This window comes from Nannobrachium achirus (genome assembly GCF_963921795.1).
Source record: "Nannobrachium achirus genome assembly, chromosome: 23".
In the NCBI taxonomy this organism is placed as follows: domain Eukaryota; kingdom Metazoa; phylum Chordata; class Actinopteri; order Myctophiformes; family Myctophidae; genus Nannobrachium; species Nannobrachium achirus.
In genome coordinates this window covers 17,336,176-17,358,567 of record NC_137830.1, presented here as the reverse complement: position 1 = coordinate 17,358,567, position 22,392 = coordinate 17,336,176, and the positions used below count along the sequence as shown (strand labels likewise).

The following is a 22,392-nucleotide window of genomic DNA, read 5'->3' as shown; positions in this document are numbered from 1 at the left end:
GGGTCCAGGTTGAGAACCAGTGCCGTAGGGAATGGAGGGACAGACGTCCTCTATTAGCTGCTCTATGGGTGGATCATTTCCTGAAGGTAGCGGGGTCCCATACCCTGGATGGCCTGTAAGATCATCACCAGTGCTTTTTGGATGCCATGATCTACACCAGGGGTTTTCAAAGTGGGTGACGGGGCACCCTGGGGTGCCGCGACGGCAGTCCAGGGGTGCCACAAGATAATTTGATAATGTTTGGAATTTATTTGGACACTTGAAAAAATATTTAGTATCATTTTAAACTTGAAGTAGGCTACAGAGTTATTTTTAGTCAGTTCTAATCAAAATGGCTTTTATCTCAACTTTTTCCTCGCAACATAATCAGTAAAATATCGTCACTGTCGGGCAGAAACCTCGTAACTCCAAGTTTCAAATGTGTACGTCTTTTGCCCTGCTTCATCATACAAGACTGTCGCACAAAACTAGTGAAAACAGCCGATCTACAAGCACACAACGCCTCGCGATGCGAGGCGTTGTGTGCTTGTAGATCTGCTGTTTTCACTAGTTTTGTATACATTTTATAGATGATAAATACAAAACAAACGGTTTTGGACATTCACGGTTTCCACCCGACAACGACGATATGCTATAAATATAAGGTGGGATTGGGTGCTGGGAGTGAAAATTATAATGTAGGGGTGCCTTGGAACAGTGGAACAGTGCCTCGGATTAAAAAAATATTCATGGGGTACCCTGAGACAAAAAAGTTTGGGAACCCCTGATCTACACAGCATCTCATGCAGAAGGGAGTTTGAGACCTTTACCCAAAATGTCTTGAATATTATGCAGACGCCCAATAGCCCAACCAGGGTCGGAAATGGAAGAAAAAAAGCCACCCATAACTCGTGTAGGATATCAAGAAAACTATTGAAATTAGAGTGAACAATCGGTCTTGATGACACACGTGTGGGTCTGAAGACTCACCTCTTCAGACTCCACCTTAGCCCATAGCACTTACCGTAGCACTTGCCCACCCTCAATGACCAATGCATAGATGTAATTTAGATGGGATTTTTATTTTTCATTTTTACTGAATAGGTGCTTGGTCTACCCACGTTTTTTTCTTAGATTACTATTTCTATGCATTTGATGCATTACCTTGCAATTGTAAATCGCTCTTGCCTAAATTGTAGTCATGCAATTAAAAGGCATGGAGCTACAGTATATAATAGCTTCTGATTACATCAACTTTTGATTTCATTTTTATCTTTTACTATGGATTTGTTTAAGTTGATTTGGGGGTAAAGCAATGCAGCATGCAGGTGTAACGAACACTGACATTCTAAGGCTATTCCACCAGGGGGCAATAAACTTTTTTTTGTGAAAACCCAGCAACATTGTTTATAGATATTATTGGTCCCTCTAACTTACAATGTGCATGGCCTTATGTTGTTGTTGTTTTTTTCATTTCACATCCAGGCAAGCAGAGTGATCATTAATATCACTAAATCTACAGTTCTTCTGGTTAGTGCATGTATGTGCCGATATTCCTAAAGTGAATATCATGAAAAATAATGCTCTATATATGCTCTATATTGAATATTAGGCAAATTGCAATGTGTCTGATGGGATTCCATTAGCCTCCAAATACTCTGGTGGTTTTGTCGTGGTCATGTATACCTCAGCTCTGTCATTGCTCTTATTAGAATCCCCAGTGCGTGGACCAAACTTTCACCCGAGTTTCAAAGTGGATACAGTCATTTACTGCAACATATGAGGACAAATAGCATCAAAAAGCATGTAGCGATCACTTTCAATAAACACGAGTAGAAGTTATTTAATGAAGCAACAATACACACATCTATAATAACTATTAATTTAGCGAATGTCTGTCTGACCATCTGCATGCTGACATCACTGATACTACACAGTTTTCGCCGCCATGGTAACCGTCTGTCAGCATGATGACATCACGTCATACTCTGACGTCATAGTACTGACATCACAGACTGGCCTGGACACGGAACACCATGTATGGGCATAAAGATCTGCCCAACGGGCACTCCAACATGGAACACCATATATGGGCATAAAGATGGATGGACATTCTAATCACTTTTGTTTTTGAAAGCCCACAGGGCCAATCCTGTGTTTTGTTTTTCTTAAGTTAGCGAAGAGCTCCAACTAGTGTAAAAAAAAATCCATCTATTTATTTTTGGGCGAGAGAGTGTTTTAACTAGCCTGATCTCAGACTCGGCTCACGCAGTAGTCTGAAACTGTGCCCTATTCTGAGCGATTTACGGGGGAGGGACTTTTTTGCGAGCGTGGACACGCGCGTCCGCGCGCGAGTGATCGCGACGCACGGTGATCGAGATGCACGGTGGACACGACGCATGGTCGCGGAGTGTGTGTGTGTGTGTGATTGTGTGTGTGTGTGTGTGTCTCTGTCTGTGCCAGTGACTGCTTCCACACAGAACTGCGACCAGAAACATGTAATCAACATTAACAGCTTGGTGAAATCAGCGTGCGCGTGCGTGCGTGTGTGTGTGTGCCTTCCTCAGTCTGCCTATGTGTGTGAACTTCGTTTGAATCGTTTCAACTGCTGCGCGGATTGGATATTCGTTAGACCCACCCCCACCCCCCGCGCTCATTGGACGGGCCGAAAATAAATGCCGATTCATGTACTCAGCTCCAGACCAGAGAAAGAGTCCACTCTGAGAGTGGGCGGGGTCTATGGTCTGGAAGCAGGCTATGTTTTAACTGCATACTGATAGAACTGTGTATGTAATCAAATGTCACAGGTGCAGATAGGAATACTTGGGGTGATAATTACTTGAAGGCCACATCCTTGAATGAGGATGTTTAGTTCATGAAAATTAAAAAAGAAAAATTTGATAAGACAGACGTACTCCCTTTGGAACAGAGATAAACCATTGAATAGGAGCTCAAGGTCTGTTCTTAGATATGGAGAGACACTTTCTTAAACAGACGGACGCATACATACCCACACACACGGCCACGTATAGGAGACGGTGTGACCACCGCTCAAAAAGGATAAAAGCATTCTATAAAGTGGGCTAGATTCTCTATTTAGTAGAGCGCTTCTAATTAAAAGGAACGTTTTAATAAAAAGGATCTCCAATTTAGTATAAAAATGTAGGTAACGGAAGACCCCCATTGAACACACTTTGAGAATCACCAGTCTACTGTACATTTGGGACTGTCAGAAATTTAAAATTATTTACAAAATCATTTGCCGGGCCAGATGTCATCACTGGGGATGTGGAACACTGGCCTCTTTCGGAAAAGGCCTGAAAAATGAAATGACCAGAAAATTACAAGTGGAGAATAATTCCCTTGATAAGAGGGGACATACGCAGCCGCTCTCCTCTGTAAATATAGCTACAGTATGTGTATTTTCTGATGACATGTATTAATATTCAGACATCCCAAGTATCCCGGAAGTTGCGGGAGTCTCCCGGAAATAAGCGTCGCTCCCGGACACCCGCAAGTGGCACTAAAACTCCTGGAAATCCCGGCCGCTCCCGCAAAGGCCTGCCATATCCGGCGGGATCCGGTCTAGAAACCGGATCTGCAACCCGCGATGCAAATAAATGTGTTCTCATTCGTCGTCGAACTGTCAATCTGGCAAATGAATGATTGTCATTCGCTGTGGGAGATGTGGGCGTCTAAAAGTGACCAACCACTGGTCTCAGATGCAGAGAATGGGCTCTTAAGCGGAAAAATATATATTCAGCTCATAACAGTGAACAGACAGGTTTTGACAGGTCTTGCTTAACACATCGGGTGCCCCTGGATTGCCCCATTTATCCCCTCTTGCTGCCCAGGCCCACCACCATTGTATTGAATCCGGCCCTGCTGCGTCAATGCATGCGTCATGACGTCACTTGGTCACATGAGCGCAGACAGGATGTTATTGTGTAACTTACTGTATGGAGCAGTGTTGATCATAGCTGTTCATTGCCGATCAAAATTTGGACATTTTGCCGCACCACGCCACAGTTTTAGCCATAAAACAAACATCAGAGATAAAGGGCGTTAAAGATGGGGAAATGCATTGGAGTATACGGAGAAAAACGGCCGCGCGATGCTCTCAGCGTACGACTCGAAGCGACTAGCGGCTAATGGGCTACATCCAGGCGCAGCCCCAACCTAACGGTGAGATTTAAAGTTAATACTGTAAATACAGTAAACACGTCAACGCGTCGTGGGCCTCCAGAGACATCAAAGAGATTGGCGTGTAGACACCTCGTGGGCACCCGCTGAGTTAATATGAATACTTTACAACTCGGTTCTTTTTCGCTGGACATAAAACTGGAAATATAGCTGCGTTAGCCTGCAGGCAGGCTGTTGTGTCTCACTGCGAGAGTGACAGAACTTTCTCCCAAATAGGTAAGACATCATGCTATAAATGAACCCGATTATATTAAGCCTAAAACGGTTCCGCTGCCGTGCAGAACCGTTTTTAACAGTTTTTAGCAGTTTTTAACCGCATAAAAGAAGAGTAAAATCCAAGAAAAAAAAACATATTTTTTTGCGCGCACGTGCTGGCACCTGCTCGCAAGCAACGATAAAGTTGGCCAAAAACTCCCGGAAATGCTGATCTTCAAGTTGGGATGTCTGAATATTTTATGCTCTGTTGATGAATTGAAAACATAGGACCACAATGGATACAAGTCCCTAAGACGTAAGACGTTTTTTTGTGTTATCCCAAGCCCAAGTCTTACTGTGCTTCCGTGCGGTTTACATCTTTCACAAATAAAGTATTCAATCAATAAAACTAAAAAGGTCATCAAATCTTTCACACGAGGTAGGGATGCAAAAAGAGATTCATGTCCACTATATCCTAACATCTGAATGCACACCATTACACAGGCCCATAGTACACTGGTGCAAAATACTGTAGATAATAAAGATCTTTACAAGCACAGTGTTCAACCCCATATCATGCTGAACGGCATGAGGGTTGATTCATTTTGTCCTGTGAAGTGGCTGTGGTATTCATTCAAACAGTCAAGCCAAGGCTGATAAACGTAGCAAAGTGTTTCCATTGCTGATTCTTCCCTTCCTCATCTTAATTGCATTCGTGCAGACGCACGCGCACACACGGGCACCGGCACACACACGCACACACACACACACACACACACACACACACACACACACACACACACACACACACACACACACACACACACACACACACACACACACACACACACACACACACACACACACACACACACACACACACAACCCTAGAGCAGGGGTTTTCAAAGTGGGTGACGGGGCACCCTGGGGTGCTGCGACGGCAGTCCAGGGGTGCCGCGATGGCAGTCCAGGGGTGCCCCGAGATCATTTGATAATATTTGGAATTTATTTGGACACTTGAAAAAATATTTAGTATGATTTTAAACTTGAAGTACAAAGCTATTTTGAGTCAGTTCTAACCAAAATGGCTATTATCTCAACGTTTTCCTCGCAACATAATCACTAAAATATCGTCACTGTCGGGCAGAAAACTTGTATCTCCAAGTTTCAAATGTGTACGTCTTTTGGTAAAGCAAAGCCCTGCTTCATCATACAAGACTGTCGCAAAAAACTAGTGAAAACAGCCGATCTACAAGCACACACCGCCTCGCGATGCGAGGCGTTGTGTGCTTGTAGATCGGCTGTTTTCACTAGTTTAGTACATTTTATAGATGATAAATACAAAACGAACGGTTTTGGACATACAAGGTTTCCACCCGACAACAACGATATGCTATAAATATAAGGTGCTGTGAGTGAAAATTATAATGTAGGGGTGCCTCGGATTAAAAAACATATTGGGAACAAAAAAAGTTTGGGAACCCCTGCCCTAGAGTGTCTCACAGCCATCGACCTCAAGGAGGTGAGATGAACAGCACACAACATTTCCATATGCCTATATATAGCTACAGTTGTAGCGTTTTCCATTTACAAAGACAGCTGGGGAACACAATGCATATTACAGTAGCTCCCATGAAAATTCCGCAAAATGAAATGTCAGATATGCCTTCCGTTCAGACGACAACAGCATTTTCGGGGGTTGAAAACGCAAGTCCTGAATCCGATTTTTTTTTATTGAAATCTGTGAAACGATCCTCCTTGCGCTTCCACCTTCGACCTTTGCCACATGTCATTCCCCATCTCTCTCCCCATTTCCTGTCAGCCTACTGTCCTATCAAATAAAGGCATAAAAAGCACAAAAACATATCTTTATAAAATAAAATATAATGAAAACGGTTATTGAGAAAACACAACTTTGCTTTTTTTTACAACAAGGGTTCATATTTTAGATTGTAATTAGAGAAAAGAAAAAGTGAGTGTTAAAATGTTTTCATTTGCTTCGTTCTATTGTTTTAGAGATTCTTATTTCAGTGTTTGGGGGCATGCGTACGTGGCTAAATATGTAATTTTACACAGAATAAGCCCATTCCCAAGATACAATGCAACCTTTCATGGTTGGATGTGACTTATGGGTGCTAGAAGTGTTACTGTAAATAGCAATAAAGAAACTGCTGGCTTATTGTGTCTAAAAAGACATATTTAGCCACTTGTACGCATGCCCCCATGCGTACGCATGCCCCACATTTTAGCACGGTAAACGCAATAAAACAATAGAATAAAAACATTTTCCCAAAGAATTAATTAAAAAAAAAAAAAGTTATCGAAAAAACACAGGAGGGGTCCTGGAGGAGGAGGGCCTGGTAACATGTACGCCCAAATTCTAAATATTGAATCAAGCAAATTAAAAGTATGTCCAGGGTGTTCATAAAAAAGCCTGATTAGACGATAATATGACCAACATATTTTAAAAAAATGAAATATCCCTTTAACTACTATTACTTAGTGTAGTCTATTATAATATTATATTATATTAAAAAATAGCAGATATACAAGCTCACAGCGTGCGCTGCGAGCTTGTAGATCTGCTATTCTTGAAAAATCTTGTTTTTTTGAAGTCTTTGAATCTATATTTTTAAAAGCGAACATTTGTCCCCCAGGGGTCTATACATGATCCGCAGATCTAAGATTCTTCACATAAAATAGCCGACCTACAACCTCACAACTCATTGCAATGCGACGTGTTGCAAGCTTGTAGATCTGTAGATTTTTGCTCTCTTTTGACGAACGTTCGCCTATTATGGCATGGAACGTGTGAAAAATATTGAGCGAGTCGTTTGTCTGCTGGAAGCCAAGGAGAGACAGCAGTCAGTGTTGTGTTGATTTTCAGCATGGTTATTTGAGCAGGGATGCGAGACCCAATCAAAACGGGTCACTCGAGACACAATTCAGAGGCCTTCCAAATGGAAGGTGTGAAGAAGCAATCTGTCTCAAGTGGACCGAGACAATCAGGATATGATGTGGATACAAAACACCTTTAGTCGGAGGCCTTGGGGATTTTTCATGCTAATCAGTCTAAAAGCGCCAAGTTTTGCACAGATGTAGCCCAGGGCATGCTCTAATGATTTAGCTAGGGCGCCCGAGTCGGCGACCTTCGGGGTCGCCACAGCAGCAAAAATCAAGTTGGGCTCCCATCGACTTTCTATACTATGTTCTATCCGTCTGTCTTTCAATGTTATATGAGATACAGTATTTTCCGGACTATAAGGCGCACCGGACTATAAGGCGCACTGTCAATGAATGGTCTGTTTTCAAACTGTTTTCATATATAAGGCGCACCGGACTATAAGGCGCACATAATAGACGCTACCGTTGCGTTATGCATCTAACAGATGGAGCTGTGCTAAAGGGAATGTCAATGTCAATGAATGATCCATATATAAGGCGCACTGGACTATAAGGCGCACTGTAGTTTTTTGAGAAAATTAAAGGCTTTTAAGTGCGCCTTATAGTCTGGAAAATACGGTACTTAAAGTGTGGTTCCTGTGGAAATAAGCCTCGGCTTTCTAGGATCTCCTTTTAGTTGACCTTGTACCAGTCATGAAACTGTACTTTTTTCTATTGCAAACTTATAATAAATTCTTCAATCAATCAAAAAAAAAAAAGGCCTCCGACTACTTGAAGCTCATCTAAACATTCCAAGTAAGAGGCTTGTCCCCTCCTATGGTCAGTTTATATTATGTTTCTATTCTGGGCATAATAAATCTGCACACGTCACATTTAAAAGCCCTAGGACTGGGGCGCCCGCTGGCCTACTGGTCCAGGCGCATACCACTTAGGCATTGCCACAAAGGCATGGATGCGGCGCCGGTTCGATTCCCGATACGGACGACCTTTGCCGCATGTCACTCCCCGTCTCTCCCCCCATTTCCTGTCAGTCTACTGTCCTATCAATAAAGGCATAAATAGCCCAAAAACAAATAAAAGCCCTCAGACTGAACACCAAGTCCCGCTCGTATGACATATGAATACGGTTAACGGGCTGCTTGGGAAAAGTAAAGCAGCCGCTTTATTTTTATATATTTAAATACTGTAAAACAGACATTAGGGTCTCGGCGGAACACGTCTCTTTCAGCACACACCAGGGACTAAAGAACTTTCTCTTCAGTGGCAAATGCTATTGACCATATTCACCTGGCGGCCATGAAATTTGCATTGAAACCGGGTGGCAACTGGGGTGGCATTTCATTAAACTTAATGGCAAGATGGTCACCGTGTGAATATGGTCTATACTTTTATAGCTTTTTTAGGCCTGTGATACATTGGCCAACTTACATGACAATGAGAAAACAAACCCAGTGTTGCATGTGTCAAACTAGAAAGTGAAAAACTTTTAAATCAGATATAGCACACATCTTACCGACAACAACTCTTCAGTATTGTACAGACAATCCAATATTACAATAAAAAAAGGGTCATTTTGTAGTCTGCTTTTCAGTCCAACTGAATGGCATGAAAGCGTTCACGTGATTTCTTCGTTTAACTTTTTGTAATTGATAATTTCTCATGCGCTTATGAATGATAATACGCTTTTTTTTTAATCTTTTAACACAACCTTACTGTGACATTTTGCTGTTACAATTGATTGTGCAGCAATGCAACCTGTGGTACTCCCTTTGCGATACACCCGGTCCCTCTCATTTTAAACCATTAAAACCGGGAACGCATTATTACGCATTATTTACTTTTAACCATTATTTTATGCTTTAACTATTAACACCTTGACGTCCGAAATAGAATGGTGGTTGGTAGATTAGCCGTGACATTTCTATTATTGTATTGTGATCTGAGACATAATATTATGTTTATAAACATGACCCCGCAGCCCCTCCATCTTGAACAGCGCCGCTGTTTTTTCTTTTTTTTTTCCCCCAGGCCAGTAACTCACCATGATTTTCTCGATTTCCGTTGGGATAGAATGGGGGTTTTGGCCGATCGCCGATGTCCCCGTGCGTTTCGCGTGCGCGATCCTTTCACGTAAATGTCCCCGCAAATAGTCCATGTGTGACTGAAGAACAGAACTGAAGAGTTTCACTAGCATAGCCCCAAGCATGGCTGCTGTAGGAGCTCGAGTGTGCAGACAGCAAACGGATGGCTGGGAGTAGCCTTGGAGAAGGAGAGGCGCTGACGTCACCTCTGCTTCATGCACGGTCTGCATGAGCTATCAGTGCACGAGTGGTGACTAGGGAAGGTTAGACGATCGCCGATTTTCGGATCAAAAGCTTTTATTCCGGTTTTAAAGACAAAGTCCGGGAATGTACGACGTGGCTGAGAGTCCCTGGGGGGATGTGCGATATAGTACGGTTTTAACATTAAGGGGCTCCCCTTGGCTTAGAAGGTGTTAAAAGATTGGGAAAATGTTCCCAATTTGACCCGATTCTATAAATGTATTCTAAACCAGTGGTTCTCAAACTTTTTCATGTCGAGGACCCCCAAAAATTACATGTATTTGGAGATCTACCATCTCAGAGATCCCCCCCATCTCAGAATATGTTGTTCCAGAGACCCCCAGTATAGCAGAGATTTGAGTTACGAAAGGTTTACTTTGAAAATGATACAATCAAAGATTTGCACACATTTTCACGATTTTTCAAAAATAGCAGATCTACAAGCTCGCAGAGTCGCAGCGCGGCACTCTGCGAGCTTGTATACCTGCTATTTTTCAATAGCTAAAGAATAAAATAACTCCGGGCCTAAATGGGTTTAAGGTAGCCCCTCTGACCCTGTCTCCCCAACAAACTTGAATGTCACTGAATGTCACTGGCTTACCTGACGTGGCATGGTGTTGCTCTCTGACCTCTGCATGGGGCTGGGGGGGACGGAGGGGGGACACACAGAGAGGGGAGGGGGGGGGGTCGAGACAGGGATTTGATGGAAAGGGAGGGGGGGGGGGCATCCACCCGGTGTAGTTGGTTGGTGCAAGGTTGGTGGTGGGCGTGGTGGTGGTGGTGGTGGTGGGCACGGCAGCAGCGGAAGCCACACAGGACGACAAAAAAAAAGAAAGAAAAAGAAAGGGAAAAAAATAAATAACAGACGTTAGTTGAACCAAAATGCAACCAAGGAAGGACACGACATGACCAACACTGGCAACAGAATAGGCCGGGTAACAGAGGAGGTAGGGAACCAACAGGATTGGGTGATGGTACTGTCAGAGTTTAGGGGAGACCTTGACGTTTTAAAGTTTGAGAACTACTGATTTAGACCAAAATCCAGGTTTAAATTGAATTCTGCAATGAATCTCTGTATTAACAATTCAACATATAAGACTCCCTCATTGTATCACGATATATTATATCTTTGAAAAGTCATATCAGTCAAGATATGACTTTTCAAACAGTTCTACTGCCAGATGTTATTATTTATTTATTGGGGCTGGTACCAGCAAAAAGCAGCTTACCTTTGCGATGTTATAGAAAATTATCTATTGATAATTTTCAAAATAATTCTTTCTACAATGGACGCTCATATGTGTACTTGAGCCAAGCTGGCGGCAGAGGGCAGCCTTATGCAAGAATTAGTGTGAATCGGGCCGCTCCGCTTGCCATCCATTCAGAGCATAGAAATGCATTTTCTAGATCAGATCCACAGAAAACAGCCAGGAAGTGATTTGGGACTCCATTATTGTTTACGGGCGGTGGATTTTTGAGAGCAGCGTTACGGGAGATGTTTTTACTGTACACGGCGGCGCGCCCCCTCATCAGCTTACAGTCATCAGACAAGGTAAAAAGAACGAGCCGTATTGGCAACGAGCTGGGTTGAAAATTGGGGCGGACGGGAACGTCCGAAGCAGTAAAAGAGTTAACAATATGTATCACCATATCGCCCACCGAGTTAGTGTAGTTATCTGTCCAAATGGAGAGATATCTGCTCTGTTGCTCCATTGATTAGGAACTGATATTCCTCTGACTTCCAGGTGAAACACAGTCACAGTTTAACCCATAAATGAATGCAAACAAAGCTGATGCTACCAATATAACACATAACAAAACCCAGCATGGCATTCTTTTTAACCCATTAAGACCTGAACAAATACCTAAAAATGTATTCTAAATCCTAGTTCTTCATCTGTGGTGCTCAAAGGGTTTAATGTTAAGGACCCTTAGAATTATATATATATATATATATATATATATATATATATTCTACAAATGTTCATGTTTAAAACACAGAATGTAAACTTCCTGTTGATATTACCATTTGAAGATCCGGATCCATGGATCCAGTCCAGGTCTCCTTCCAAATACAAATAGCTAAATCAAATCATGATAACTACACAACCCAAACCTCCACCACAAACACACACACACACACACATAGATTATTTCTGATTGTGTTAGGAAATTAGGCAATTGTCATCCCTGACAAAGCAACAGAGCTTTTTTCCACGAAAACAATACCACTGATTGGATATTGCACAGTTAATCCAGAGGAGACAGTTCTAATGAGGATTTCTTATTGGTTACAGCCGCATGAGCCACTGATGGAGAGGATAGACAATACTGTGAGCCTCTTAGAGCGAAAAAGACAAGCAGATTAGAAAGGAGGGGTCACAGAAGGGCAGAGTTTGAGCAGCAAAGCTTTAAAATAGATCCAAATAGCGTTGCAATTTGGATCCCGTGGGACCCCAGCGTGAATCTTGCATGAGCCGGCAGTTTTTAACCACTTGAATCTCGCGATGCGAGGCGTTGTGAGCATGTAGATCGGCTATTTTCACAATTTCTGTCTCTATATATTTGACAATTTGGACAATGTTTAATTTGCCATTTTAGAGGTATTAAAAAGTCCTTAAATTGGCACTTTAGAAATGCAAAGATATACCCTCTATTTATTTATGTTGCTTTGTTTACAGTTGAGTGAGAAAACAATGTTTCACATTAAGTTAATCATCTGGGGATCCCCCAAAATAATTGGGGGGCTGTGTGTGATGTGATGACGTCATTAAACGATAAAGTCGACTTCAACTCAACTTTTTACTGAGTCGAGTCGACTTGCAAAAATCTATGCCCTAATGCCCTATCCAAGCATCCCTATTTTGGGGGTAACATTCACAGAAAATAGCCGATCTACATATTCACATGTCGCAGTGCTTTGAACTGCTGCTGCTTGAAGGAGTGAGTCAGAAGCAGAGTAAACACCGGGTGAGTTAGGTCACCTTGTTTGAGCGGTGGTCACACCGTCTCCATAGCGTGGCCGTGTGTGTATCCGTGTATGTATGTATGTGTGTCTGTCTGTCTGTCTGTCTGTATGTAGCCTGTGGTGTATGTAGCCTGCTATACCTTTTCTGACCACACATGTTTTTTTTTTTTGTTTTTTTTAAGATCTGTTTTTGGGCTTTTTATGCCTTTATTCGATAGGACAGTAGACTGACAGGAAATGGGGAGAGAGATGGGGAATGACATGTGGCAAAGGTCGTCCTGATCGGGAATCGAACCGGCGACGCCAGCAGGCATCATAGCCTAGTATATGGTATGCGCGGCGCCTTGACCACCAGGCCAGCGGGCGCCCCCTTGACCACACATGTTAAGGGAGGGGCGCTGTTCAGGCCAGGCACACTCACATTCACAGATACAAATACACGCACGCACGCGCGCGCGCACACACGCACACACACACACACACACACACACACACACACACACACACACACACACACACACACACACACACACACACACACACACACACACACACACACACACACACACACACACACACACACACACACACACACACACGCAGCCTCCACCGCTCAGTTCACACAAGTGTGATTTTTGTTTTGTCAGGGCCGTGGACATGGTACGCTAGCTGTTACACCGCATATGTTACTCATCCAATGGTGTGACCTCACCCGCCTATGCATTGCGGGACGCTACAGGACACATTGGACAGGTAACCAAATTACCTCTATGGATTTGACACATGCAAGCCCTTATAATAATAAAATCATAAATAATATATGAATCATGATTTTAATCACCTGTGTAATTCCCGTAGCTCAGGTTCCTCCAACGCAGGTGTTTCTAATTATAGACACTATTAGTTCTTCTAGTCTGTAAATCTAATTCAAGATGACGACCGGACAGTGCATACACAAAAGATTTTATCCGAGAACATTTGAGTGCCTCTGTCTCTCCCGACAAGAGTCAAATCCCATAGGTGAGAGGCCAATCCCATAGCCCGAGGGGACGGGACGGTCAGTTACTACTGGTTGTTGTTACTGTGATTGGTTGAGGCCCAACACATGCCTCCGTTTTCACTTAGCTAGGAAAAAATAAAAAATAAAAATAAATAAAAGCATAGCTTAAAATTTCACCAATCTCAGCTGAAAGATCTATGCTTTTAACAACCTTTCTGAAAATGCCTGATGCTTTGATCAATCACAGACTTCTCCAGTGGAACCTCAGACAATATTATCACACAAAACTTGATAGGCCTGGGGCCAATTCTGATATCTTCACAAATTGGTACCACCCAAGGTGACAGTACATTTTTTAAATTTTTGACTTCCTACATGTCTCTAGTTTACATTTTGGTATGATAACCCTTTCTGAGACCCAGCTTCGGCTACAAATGGCCCCAGAAAACGCCCACAAAACTGATGAAACTGATGAAAAGTGATGACTCATCACTTTTCATCACTAAACCAAGGAATGTTTTTTGTGCAAAACAAATGCTTGCAATGGATTCAGCATCATGACAACCCGCTAGTTAGACCCCTCACATCCTACTTAAATATCCTGAAGAAAAAAAAAATGTTTTCTGGGTATTTTCCTCCTGTATAGAAAGTCGATGGGAGACCGACTCTAGCGGCTGATAACATCAATTAAGCTGGGTCTCAGAAAGGGTTATCATACCAAAATGTAAACTAGAGACATGTAGGAGTCAAAAATGTAAAAAATTTACGGTCACCTTGGGTGGTACCAATTTGTGAAGATATCAGAATTGGCCCCAGGCCTATGAGGACAACAAGCCTAACCCGGGGCGCCCGTTGGCCCAGAGGTCCAGCCGCATACCATACAGGCTCTGATGCCTGACAGCGTGTCGCGGGTTCAATCCCGACGATTACACAAAAAAAACCCTGACCTTTCAACATTCAGTGTTTTTTTCTGTAATCTGTAGTTTTTGGAATAATTAGGCTCAGAAAGGTGAGTTCATTTGTCTCTGGACGCATCATCATCCAGGGGAGGGGGTTTCACCTTTGCTGTTACTTTACATTGTGTTTGCATCGGTCCAATGCACCATTTACCATTCACCACTTTGGTTGTTGCATTCACCCTCCCCTACAACCACACCCTCCCCTGGATGATGATGCGTACGTCCAGAGGAAAATGAACTCACTTTTCTGAGCCTGGCCTAGTAATTAAAAAAAACTACAGATTACAGAAAAACCACTGAATGTTGAAAGTTCATGTTTTTTTTGGGTGTAATTGAGGTTAGGAAACATGGAAAAAAGCCTCAAAATAAAAATTAATTTTACATTTGATGTCATAAGACCTTTAACAGTGATTTATAGTTTGTTGCCTGCCAGTGTCATGCACCAAAAACAGCCCATCTACAAGGTCACAACACGTGGCAGCTTGTAGATCTACTATTTTAATTGCACAACACGGTGTGCAAGCAACCAAGTATAAATCAGACACCCGACTGTGCTGTCTTATCCTGAGACACGCCATGCTGCCAGTAGCCCAGTGCCATTCAGATTAGCTGTGTGATCCATGGTCCATGCAGCAATGGGCATATTAAACCATTGGCAGGCTTATAGTACCTCATACTGTATGTGCTTGTAGTTCCTCCAAACTGGGGTGTTGAATCTCTGACCTCACAACAGTTTGATACGATTATGATTCTTTAGGAAATGGATTAAGTCAGTGCATCATGAAATCTCTCATTTCTCTACTATTCGATTTGATATGATAACTTTTCAATGAAAAAATAAAATTACAAATCGACGCCTAATATTGAATCCTCTCACTGTATGTTACATAACTGACAGAGAGTGTTAAAATGTCAATAATCATATATAAACGTTTTGTGTGAAATGATTAAAAAAACTAAATCTAGTTTTGTTTTGGATGATCTTTATTTGTTTTTAGTTTTCTGAAAGGCCAGAAGGTTACGAAATTTACAAGAGGAACCTGGTTCTATCAGTGATGGAAAATAATGGGCTGTAGACAATATAAATTATCTACCAAGCTTCAACTTATCAGCAACAACAAAGTTGCTGATAAGTTTATGCTGTTATGCTGACGCCGTTAGTAATAAAGGCCAATCTCTCCTTGTTGCAAGCTCCGTAACATCCCATTTACCAAAGCATCATCTACAGACATCCCAAGTCTCCCGGATGTTGCGGGATTCTCCCAGAAAATCAGCGTCTCCTCCCGGACACCCGTGAATGGCACTAAACCTCCCGGAAATCCCGGCCGCTCCCGCAAATGCTTGCCATATCCGGCTGGATCCGGTCGAAAAAGCTGGATCTGCGACCCGCTTTCCGGTTCTAATTCGTCGTCTAACTGTCAATCTGGCAATTGCATGATTGTAATTCGCTGTGGGAGATGTGGGCGTCTAAAAGTGACCAACCACTGGTCTCAGATGGAGACTGGGTTCCCCTCTCGAGAGTCGAGACTCTCAAGCGCGAGAATATAATCAGCTCGTATCGTAAACAGACAAGTTTTTGACAGGTCTTGCTTAATATGAATAAAATAACTCCCCATCCGGGTCCCCATCCGGAATCAATTATTATAATCAAATCTTTGTCTTAGGAATGCAACAAACACAAAAAAATGTTATTGAACTCAAGTCTCCATGGCGTGAGTAATCAAAAGAAAAAAAAAGTCATTTTGGGGCTGAACTGCTCCTTTAAGTACATTTTGATGCCAACCAATACTTTTGCACTTTTCCTCCAGTACATTTAGAATTCCAGACGTTTACTTGTAACAGAGTATTTCTACATTGCAGTATTGAGTACTTTTCCAGCCCTGAACACACAATGGCATCACCATGGGCTGCCACCTTAGCCACACCGACACAGTGTTATAGCGTGACTACAACAGAGATGTCATTTTACTCAAGTCAAACACAGCAAGATTTTCTTTCAGGGCGGACAGTCATTTATTGACGTCACGTGCACGCACGCCTTTAGATGTGTGCGTGCGCCTACATGTGCGCATGGAGCAAATAGAAAATACTGTGCTGCAGTAGAGAAACTAAACGTTTACTTTGAACGAATCTCAAACAGTACCTATTACAGTAGTGGAGCCATGTAGCCTGAGGACGCATGCACAATGCACATACAGTCACCGCTGGAAACCCACATGTTTAAGTAGTCTATCCATATGAATAGTTGGGTTTGTGAATCTGGGGGACGCGCAAGCCCACCACTCACTGGTAAACCTGGTAAACTTGTTATGCAAATAGCCATTTGATAAGATAGGCTATGGCGCATCGTCACTCGTATAGCCTATATGGTTGTAGCATGCACTGCTCCGTGCCGTTGCTGCACGTGCATGTGGGAAATATATTGGCCTGGCGGTGTCCGGTCACGTCCGGCCTTGAAAGCGCTACTGGATGCATAGCATACCAAACCTTGTGCCAATGCATTTGACCAGTAAGACTCCCTAATCGGGAGATAAGCGACCGTAGGTCTCGCTAGAAGAGGGCCATGTGAGAAATGAGGGGTGGGGTCTCCGCGTTGCCTTGGCGGACGAATAGGTACCGGCCCCGGCTCTCCCGGACGCTCCTAGGCCGAGTTAGGGCATTTTATGTGAGCTGCAGTGGAGGGGCTCCTCCACTGGGGGCGCCACCACTTTTGCATCCGTTCTGGAGTAGCAGGAGTGGGTGGTCCCCGGGAATTCCCCGTGAGCAGCCCCGTGGGGGTGGTCATTTGGTCATTTTTGCACATTTGGTATTTTTTTTACACCTGGGGGTCCCCCAGGGACCTGGGGGTCCCTGGAACTCCGGGGGTCCTTGGAGGTTGTAGTTTGGCAGGTAAGGAGTGTGTGTGCAAAATCTGGCATGGATCGGGGCAACGGTTGCGGAGATATGAGCAGGGCAAAAGTGTGACGTCTGACGTGTGACGGACGGACTGACTGACTGACTGACGCACGGACACCTGGTGGAGCTTTCTGTAGTAAGTGCGACCTACGGTCGCAATTAAGCAGAATCTGTCCAAATACACTCGGTGACGCTCACACATTTAGATCCGGTGTCAACGGAAAAGGTCGGTCGAAACCCATAGTTAGTAATCCACAGACAGAAGTGTGCGTTACCAACTTGATCACTATTTCAACACGGTGGGTCTATTGAGAAATGATCTGGTATTGCACCGTAATACAAGAAAAAGATATGTGAATAAAATAGGTTACATTGTATGTTTTCTGGTTTTCTTTACAAAGATGATCACAACAGGGTGGTCTGGCTATTGCAGACACACATTAATTATCATAGAAGTGCAGTAGGTTAGACAGCACTATAGGCAGATAAAATTAATGTGAACATGACATCCTGCACACAATATTTACACTTACAGTACAGGCCTTAACGTAAAAACGTACATTTTTTGAATCTTAAAAAAATTGCAGATCTACAAGCTGACAAAGCGTTGTGAGATAGTTGATGTGCTATTTTTTTTAAACAATATAACATTATATCCTATCACAATATCGATTATAAAATCATTGAGTAAAAATAGCTCCAGATTATGATTTTTTGATTTGCTATTTTTGACAATTTCCGCCTATAGCCACATGCACAAGCTAAAAAGGACGCCAGCAGTGGTTAGTTACGACCATGTATCTAGTCTGTGTCAAAAGAGAAGATTAAAGTTAGCCTTTCAGCCATATTTCTCAAATGTGTTTTTATGACTTCCTCACCGGCTGGAGCACAGAGCAGTGAGCTGAAAATAACACAGAGTTTTTACTAGTATTTATGTTCCTCCAAGGGAAAAAAGGAACATTTTCAAATTATCTCAGAGAAAAATGTATAGCCTATACCTTCAGATGAAACAACACAAAGGCCAGCGATCGCCTCAGGTCTTTTTCGATTAGATGGCATGCAGGATTGCATGTTTACAGTGATTTAAAATGAAAACATGGAAGATGGCACGCACACTGTAGCTCCCACTTACTGTGATTTATGTCTGCACATACCATATATTTCACCACTAACCAAATACTTAGAGTAGTATGACACCAGACAAGCACACAGCTTCTTCAGTATAGGGTTCGATGTTCCCTTCCCGGGAATAGATGGAGAGTGCTTACGCAGGATGAAATGCCCTGACATATTACATAATGTTTAAACATCACTGCCTGCACATCTCTGACCCAATTCTCTTCTGGTTGCATAGTGGGGAAAGATATCACAACCAAAGCTTTTTTTTCCCAAGCTACTGTATGCCCTAATCCTAGGGATAATACCCAATCAAAGCCTGCATTTAAAAGTGATCTCAACGATTTAACTTGAACAGTTGTGAAACAGTATATTATAAAAAGGTTAGATCTGATACCTAGTGTAAAGCCAAATAAAGCTTTAGCAGGATTTAAAAGGTTAAAGAGGAATCTTTACCATTTGTTTCATTTTTTTGGAATTATAAACAGTAGAGAGGGAGCCAGGGAGAGAAGGGGCGGTAGAAACAGGAAACAGAAAGGGGTATCAATTGGCTCTATGCATAAACGCCATTGTGTTCTACTTCCGGGTGCCTTTCGACTTCCTTCACAGGTGTTACTAATGATACTAATTAAGGCTCTGTTTGATTTATTGTACAGTGGTGCTTTCATTTCAAGGACCCCCATAACTCTGTACAAATGGAATCAACAAATGGAAGCAAATGGACAAGTACTCTGAGTTACACACCTGTATGGGGACATTTGGAACCCACACAATGACACTTTGAGACCCACTGGTGTAGCAGAGTGTTTCCAGTGAGCCAACATGCACAATATCAGCACCCTGACTCTGTTTGAGCAGAATGGAACAGAGCATTTATTAGTATCATCGGTAACACCTGTGAAGGAAGTCGAAAGACACCCGGAAGTAGAACAAAATGGCGTATATGCATATACCCCATTGACTTTTAGCTAGGATTTTCTGCCAAACAGACTGCAGAGTCATCAACTGCAGCCGCTTTGGCTAGCGGTGTACATTTGCCACCAATTTCCATGGACAGATATAGAGGAAGAGTTTATTCCATCACTGTCATCTGTGCTGTCACAAAAGATTACTATCCTGGATGATGTGGCTGGCTGGCTTTTAAAGGTAGCGTTCAAACTACGTTCCTTCGAGAAAAGAAATAAATAAGTAGGCACCACCTTTTTAAATTAAAGCCTATGATAAATTACCAATATTTCAATATCAATATTTTTTAAGGCACAGGTCAGAGTGCCTTCAGGGGCGAACAGAGCGCTTTGACAAGTTGAAGTTGTTACGTTCTTTCAGAAAAATTCACTTATGGTGTCATTGGTGTGGACCGCTTTTTATAAGATGTCCATCACAGCTTCACACAAAATTAATGCAGAGCTGCTCAACGGAGCATATTATGGTCTTGCTATGCCCTGCTAAAAGCCACCCGCACCACCACACTGTCACAGTCACAGACTTTGTCATTGGTTGTAGGTTTCTAGATTTCGTATTTCTATATATTTTGTTCCCCGGTTTAGTATTATTGGTTCCATGTTACCCCCCGGCTCCACCGAGCGCGTCGAGCGTCGCGTCAACGTCAACGCAGGGAACGCTCCCGTTTTAATCAATGAAGGGTGCTCCACTGCCGACGTCAACGTCCGCGTCGGACGCTCAAATTCGCCCCGGTTCATTTTTTGACGGCGTCCGACGCCGGCACAACGCCGTCATTTTGGTGGAGCCCTAGCCTTACTCTTTGCCCCAGCTGTATCTGTTTGTAAACACCCCTCTTGTTGCGATCGTCAGGTCGCACTTACTATCAAAACCTCCACCGCCTGTCTGTCTGTCTGTCCGTCAGTCAGTCAGTCCGTCAGTCAGTCTGTCTGTCACGCCACACTTTTGCCCTACTCATATCTCCGCCATCGTTGCCCCTATCCATGTGACATTTTACACACACACTCCTTGGCAGCCAAACCACAACCTCTAGCCCTCTTTTCTCAAATGCCCCTCTTCTAGCGCTACCATGAGGCCGGTTCTTGCAACACACAGTTATGGACAAAGCTCCTACAATTTTTGCCCTAAAATCACGCAAATCGGTACACACTATGTCTACACTCATGTCATCAACATGCATCTGTCCCATTTAGCGCCACCTTCAGGCCAATTTTTTAAAACACATTTTTGAACACTGCTCCTACAGTTTTTGCCCTAAAATCACACAAATCGCTACACAGTATGTCTGAGATGAGTATCTCATCAACATGGATCTGTCCCATATAGCGCCACCATCAGGAAGATTTTTTTAAACACATTTTTGGACCTAAAATCACGCTGCGACCTGGTGGTCGCTTATCTCCCGATTAGGGAGTCTTACTGGTGCATATTAGTCTTAATGTCAGTCAGATTTAGCTACTATGTCCCTGAAAACTGCTAGCGTAGCCTTTTAGCTGATTTTTTGTTGACATTATTGATTAGTTCTGCGGTAATGATCGTTTGAAGCACAGTGTGCAGTAATGCTTGTTATTCGCACGGGTAGATGGCTATCAGATTGCTTCGTCTGAACTGTTGTATAATGGGGTTTGAAGGCAACATTGCCTGGCTGCCCTGCAGCACGTGACACAGTGTCCCTCCCTCCTCCTCTTCTGCCAAAGAAAATGGTGTATTCATCCTTTTTGCCAACTAACTAACTAACACGATTACATCGTATTTGCTGTATCCATCATGAAGAATATGTTTTGTTTGTTTTGTTTGATTTAGACCGCAAATGCATTATTTTATGCTTTAACTGTAAAAAAATAGCAGATATACAAGCTCACAGTGCGCTGCAAACTTGTAGATCTGCTATTTTTGAAAGATCATGAAAATTTTGACCCGATTCTATAAGTGTCTTCTAAATCCTTCTAAGGTTTTTTGGAAAACCTATGTTTCTGTCAGTGGTTCTCAAACCTTTTCATGTCAAGGACCCCCCAAAATTATATGTATTTGCCCACAGACCACCATCTCAAAATATGTTGTTCCAGGGACCCCCCAGAAGCAAATATTTGAGTTGCAAACGTTCACTTTTAAAAAGATATATTCCAAGATTTGTCAAATATGGCAAGATATTTGAAAAATAGCAGATCTACAAGCTCGTAGCGCGGCGCTGTGAGCTTGTATTATGTGCTATTTTTCAATAGTTAAAGCATTAAATAATTCTAGGCCTAAATGGGTTAAAGACTAAAGCTAATTACAATTAATAAGCAATGTGTGTCCCAGCAACGTGAGCTCCAGGTGACTGACAGCAGCAGCTGTCAATCACAGAGTTCTCATCTCTGTCTGCTTGTCTATAACACTGGTTCCCAAACAGTGGGTCCTGACCCATTTGTGGGTCGCCGACACATTTTTACGGGTCCCTTTAGTTTTCCTGTTTTTAATTATTATTATTTCAAAACAATTTCAATAAACATTCCCCAAAAGGCTGCCATTTTCATGAATTATAAACAAAATTCTATGTTTTTATATCTGTAATTTCATGAAGAAATCAAAGAAAAATCTAAGAAATTCCATAAATTAGAACACAAATTCCTCTTTTGGGTCACAAGCTAAAAGGTTTGGGAACACATTTGGGTGATAAAAATGCCCTACTAGTTTAAAACACATTCTGTGCCACCTACAGTATTTGGCAACACTAGATGGAGCCACTGCCAGGGTTTTTCATAGATTTGCCCTATTTCTACGGCCCACAGGAAGTGACGCGCATGCATGTTGATGATGACACTTCCTTCCATATGTCTTTTTTACTTACTTTTTTCACTCTGAGGTGAAACATTGCTACCGCAAACATCCTACGCCTATATAGAGCCTGGT

General features: G+C 42.7%; 1 protein-coding gene across 2 annotated transcripts in view; it reads right to left on the bottom strand.

Moving 5' to 3' along the window:
• The window catches only part of osbpl8 (oxysterol binding protein-like 8), a 180,060-nt gene that overhangs the window by 92,826 nt on the left and 64,842 nt on the right, over positions 1-22,392 (bottom strand). For both annotated transcript variants that reach the window (XM_080753969.1, XM_080753970.1), the window contains one exon: positions 10,204-10,243. In XM_080753969.1, the coding sequence (XP_080610095.1) occupies positions 10,204-10,243 (40 nt within the window). The remainder of the gene's footprint in view (positions 1-10,203; positions 10,244-22,392) is intronic.